The 4725-nt window shown below is 38.5% G+C and overlaps 1 protein-coding gene across 5 annotated transcripts in view; it reads right to left on the bottom strand.

The window, feature by feature from the left end:
• Window positions 1-1094: 1094 nt before the first annotated feature.
• plekha5 (pleckstrin homology domain containing, family A member 5) overlaps window positions 1095-4725 on the bottom strand; it is an 83235-nt gene continuing 79604 nt past the window's right edge. For 4 of the 5 annotated variants that reach the window (XM_034145976.1, XM_034145972.1, XM_034145975.1 and 1 more), the window contains 3 exons: window positions 3860-4002; window positions 3479-3575; window positions 1095-2184 (listed from right to left, as the gene is read on the bottom strand). In XM_034145976.1, coding sequence (XP_034001867.1) covers window positions 3487-3575; window positions 3860-4002 — 232 coding nt within the window. In that variant the 3' untranslated portion in view covers window positions 1095-2184; window positions 3479-3486. The remainder of the gene's footprint in view (window positions 2185-3478; window positions 3576-3859; window positions 4003-4725) is intronic. The other variant, XM_034145973.1, reaches the window with a different exon arrangement.

Raw genomic sequence — 4725 nt, 5'->3', positions numbered from 1 at the left:
CTGCAGAAGAAGGGCGGGGTCAAACACGCTGTCTGCTCTCTGATTGGTCAGAGGCGGCACGAGGAGGTGAAGCTGGCGATGGTATTTAAACTTTCCATGTGTTTCCAAAACCACACAGCGGGGTTTTAAATATGGAAGTCCATGTTTAATACAGCAAACGTTTACCAATTAAGGCCAGGAGAGCATTATTTAGAAATAATGCACATTTTATTTTGTTTTGTATCAAACTCACACACCAAACATCACCCTCAGACAAACACATGTTATATGAATATGAATTATACCGTTTGTCTCTGCAAACCAAATATTAACCTTTGCCTTTCATTGTTATGCTGCAATTACTGCTTATACGACTGGTTTTTATGTCAACCACCCCAAGAGTACATCTACTGACAATAAAGACTAATTTATTTTCTCCAAGGACTAGGAGCATCACTGTGCTATAGTAAAGCCTTCTCGGATGACTTTATTTGCTGGTAATAATAATTAAAGGCTACTAATGCTCTTCATTTCAGGAACAAAGGTTATGTTTACGTTTGTTTTTTCAAACAAACTTCACTCATCCTACTTGGGCACTGGGAAAGATAAGGTCTCCATTACTACCTTAAGTGATGTGGTAAGAGTTACTGTAAAATACAGTATAACCATAGATAGACTATTGACCATACCTAATTGTGACCACAAGAGGGAGCCACAGTTCTATATTTAAGATGGCTGTCATTCATACTGAGGACCTCAAGGTAGACTGTATCATGTCGCTTTCTCCTCTTAATGTACCCCACAAATGACCAATTAATTATTTGAGTAAGCTGATTATTTCAGTTCTTAGTCCACTATTAGAGCATAACATTCTGGTAATAACAGAGACCTTGTAACTTGAATCTAGGATACATGTGTTATAATTTCTACATTAATGTAGTCCTGTTATGTGAGCAAATCAAGAGTTATGTTAAAAGACAAAGCTGAAAAATACTAACTTTACATGACTCTGTTCTCAGGACTTTTTAAATTTAATTTATATGATAGTCATTCTCATAGTAGCTTTATTCTCAGCTTGTCCACTACAGGTGTGGTAAATAACAAAATGCAACCGCTTGTTAAGAACAGCAACATTTATTTAACATGATATAAAACAGATGGAATATGAACATTTTCAAATCAAATCTAGCCCGTAACCTGTTGGATACATCTTTCCATCCTGCTATACCATGTACATTATATACATAGTGAACCTCTGATAATTACACTTTGTACACACACACAAAAAGAAATCCTCGATCCACAAACGTTTTCTCTTTATTGCTTTTCAGATGTGCTAATCTTTTTTTTTTTAGTTCCAAGACTTCAAACCAACATGTCATAAAATAGAACCAAACTCTTATTTCCTTCTCTCAGTTTAAATATATCTCTCAGCAATAAAAAAAGACAGTATAGAGTGACTTAAACATTCACATACTCGTCGGCAACAACGCGACAGGGACTGCAGAAGATCCCTTTTTAAATAATTACAACCCAGAAACAGGAAAACTACAATTAATCTTTGTCTGTAGCAATAAAGTGTCTCCTCCTTTCATTATAATGGAGGGATCTACATCTCTTATAAAGTCATCTTTAGTATCAACAAATGTTCTTTACAATAAACGGATAAATATGAATGGTTGGGTAATGACCGATGTTTGCAAAACAAACTGCGTGACTTATAAAAGATGGAAATGAGCTAAAATGATGTGTTTTTGAAACCTTGTAGGACAAACATGGTGGAGAAACATGAATGAAAAATGTGGCCTAAACACTTTTTTCACAGGCCTTCAGTCCGTTAGCCTCATATATATATATATACACAGACAGACGATGGCCCTTTCCAAACAAGAACCTAATAAAACCATATAAATAATAAAAACAACCGTAAAAGCATTGTAAAAACTGAAAATGGAACTGCAACAAGAACAGAATCACAGCGGTCATGTGTGGCGCCCAAAAAAAGGCAAAATAACAGAGAAAATGTCACAGAGAAAATGTTGTTGGTGGCTTGAGACGTCACAGTGAGCATACAGAAGTCCAGAGTGGGCAGTTTCTCTCTCTGTAGGCCGGGGCCTTGTGCTGATGGGGAAGTCTTCAGGGATCTGTTACACCTCCACTGCTGTTTCCTTCATGTGTATGTTCTCACTGAGGCCAGGGCCTGGGCTGCAGATAGAGAAGGGGACATTTTTAAATAAGGGAAAAGGTCATATTATGCCCAAAATGTAACACTAGATACTAATTCTCATATACACTCAGTGCCCACTTTATTTGCAACCTGTGCAATTATCCACTATGCAGTACTTTGACACGTTGGATACATATTGTATTACACTCTACATTAGGGCTGCTCGATTATGGCAAAAATCATAATCACGATTATTTTGGTCAATAATCGATATCACGATTATTAAAAACGATTATCCATTTTCTTTTAAAACATCCATTTATTGAAAAAAAAGATTTGAACAGTATGTTTTTAACAGTTGATTACCCTGAACTTTAAGTATAATTCAACTGAAAACACAAATAAAATAAAATAATCGTTTTATTTCGATTACGTTGTTTTCGTAATCGTTGCAAGCCAAAATCGAGATTAAAATACGATTAATTGCACAGCCCTACTCTACATTTCAAGCAATAATCTGGTTTTCTTCACTAATACTACACCACGGTATATATTGTTAAATACACCATTTACACATTTATTATTGTTATATGAAAGTACAATGTGCACATTTCTACTTAACTTCTTACATTGATATAAATATTTGTATTCTAATCTTCTTTTGACACATTTTGACTTTAACTTCTAATTTTTGTTTAAATATTTTATTTTCAAAAAAGGAGCAAAGCTTATTTTCCCATGGGATATAAAAAGTATTCTGATTCTGATTCTAATCTATTATGCCTATAAAGTTGAGTTTTTGTTGGCATTGTCGTAAGGTGTTAATTTAGTTATATATTTACGCACTGCGGTTATAATTAGTACCAGAATGCGTTATAATGAGATGTTTTTCTAATATCCTTGCCAGCACTACACATAATTGAATCCAGACATTCCAATCTTCAACAGAAATTGCTCATTATAAAGTTAAAAGGTAGAATTTATAGCTGAGCTGTGCTTTAAATTGGATTGGGTTATAAAGTGGCCACTGATTGTATATGCAGTCATTTGAGTCTCATTATATAACAAGAAATGGTGTTAAATGTAAAAAACAAGGCCCCTACGGATACATTGAGTTGAGTGATGTACACAGGAACAATTAAGGACAAATGGGTTTTTCTTCAACAACACAGAACACATAAAAAACACATCACAACGGTTCCCCCTCTTTAGATGTTCCTACAATTAATCATCAATCCCATTATTCTGACATGCTCCCCAAAGACAACAATGAAACACTGAGAACACTTTAGATTTGTGAGTAAGGACAAAACAGGTTGATGAAGGCCTTACTGGAGCCACTACACACACATGAAGTGAGAGCCATCAGTGAGTTGGGGTGTGTTAGGAGACTGTGGTAGGGATGGGGATGAGGGCGACAGGCTTTTCACTGCAAGGAAACAGAGCAACATGTGGAACAGGCAGGCACACACACAATGACAACAGAACATCAGTCGATTAATGGCCAAACACAACAAACAATGAAGACCTATTTATAATACGGTGATGAATGACTGAACACATGCACAATGGAAGCAGCTGCAGTTTAATAATCCCCAATGGAAAGTAGTGATCTCTGCGAGCAGGCTGACACTTGCTTTTGTTTCATCACATGCTTTACTCTCATCAACCCCCCCCCCCCCCCCCCCCCACACATTCTCTCTAGAGATGTACCTGCTACCAGCTTGCTGCGTTTGGAGGCCTCTGCTGCCAGCTCGTAGGAGATATTAATCATCTTCTCTTTCTCCTGCGCTGTAACCTCCACTTCAGTCTCCTCCTCGGGGCTCAGAGCCAAGCTAGGCAGCACATTCTGCATACTGGGAGCACACACACACACACACGCATAGATTGGTCTCTAAAATATAGAATTAGAATTGGGAGGGATGAAACCCTCTTTTAATGGTCACACATGCAGAGCACACAGCACACAGTGAAATGTGTTCTCTATATTTAACCCATCCTAGTACCAGGAGTCTAGTACTAGGAGCAGTGGGCAGCTATTGTACAGCGCCCGGGGAGCAATGGGAGTGAGGGGGGAAGGGGGGTGTCCGGTGCCTTGCTCAAGGGCACCACGGCAGGGCAGGAGGTGAACTGAGGGCAGGAGGACTTGAACCGGTGACCCTACAGCTCCCAGTCCAAGCCCCTACTGACTGAGCCACTGCGGGACACTGTATACAGTTTACAGCTTTGACTAACATAGTTTCGGGAAATAACACCGTTAGAAGGGCGCTCTCTTTTAAATCAATTCAAGAGGGCTGACATTTAGATTAAAATGTCACTGTGGCTCAGAGCTTTTTCCCAAAATCTAAGCCACTGATCTGCATGGGAAGAGCATCATGGCCTCTTTTGAGCCCTCTATGGGGAGTTCTCGCTATGACCGCAAACTTACCCCTCACTTCTAAAAAAGGGATTTCATGCCTGACCTCAGCTGGGAAATATCAGTGCCCATCTGCAAAGTGAGTCCTTTGTCCAAATATCCTTAACATGTTATAATGTTAACATCAAAGCTCTGAGAGGCCCGGTCCTTGCTTGTAAAAAGT

This window comes from Trematomus bernacchii, unplaced genomic scaffold (assembly GCF_902827165.1).
Source record: "Trematomus bernacchii unplaced genomic scaffold, fTreBer1.1, whole genome shotgun sequence".
Classification (NCBI taxonomy): Eukaryota; Metazoa; Chordata; class Actinopteri; order Perciformes; family Nototheniidae; genus Trematomus; species Trematomus bernacchii.
The sequence above is the reverse complement of the archived record's forward strand: the minus strand, read 5'-3'. Positions and strand labels throughout refer to the sequence as shown.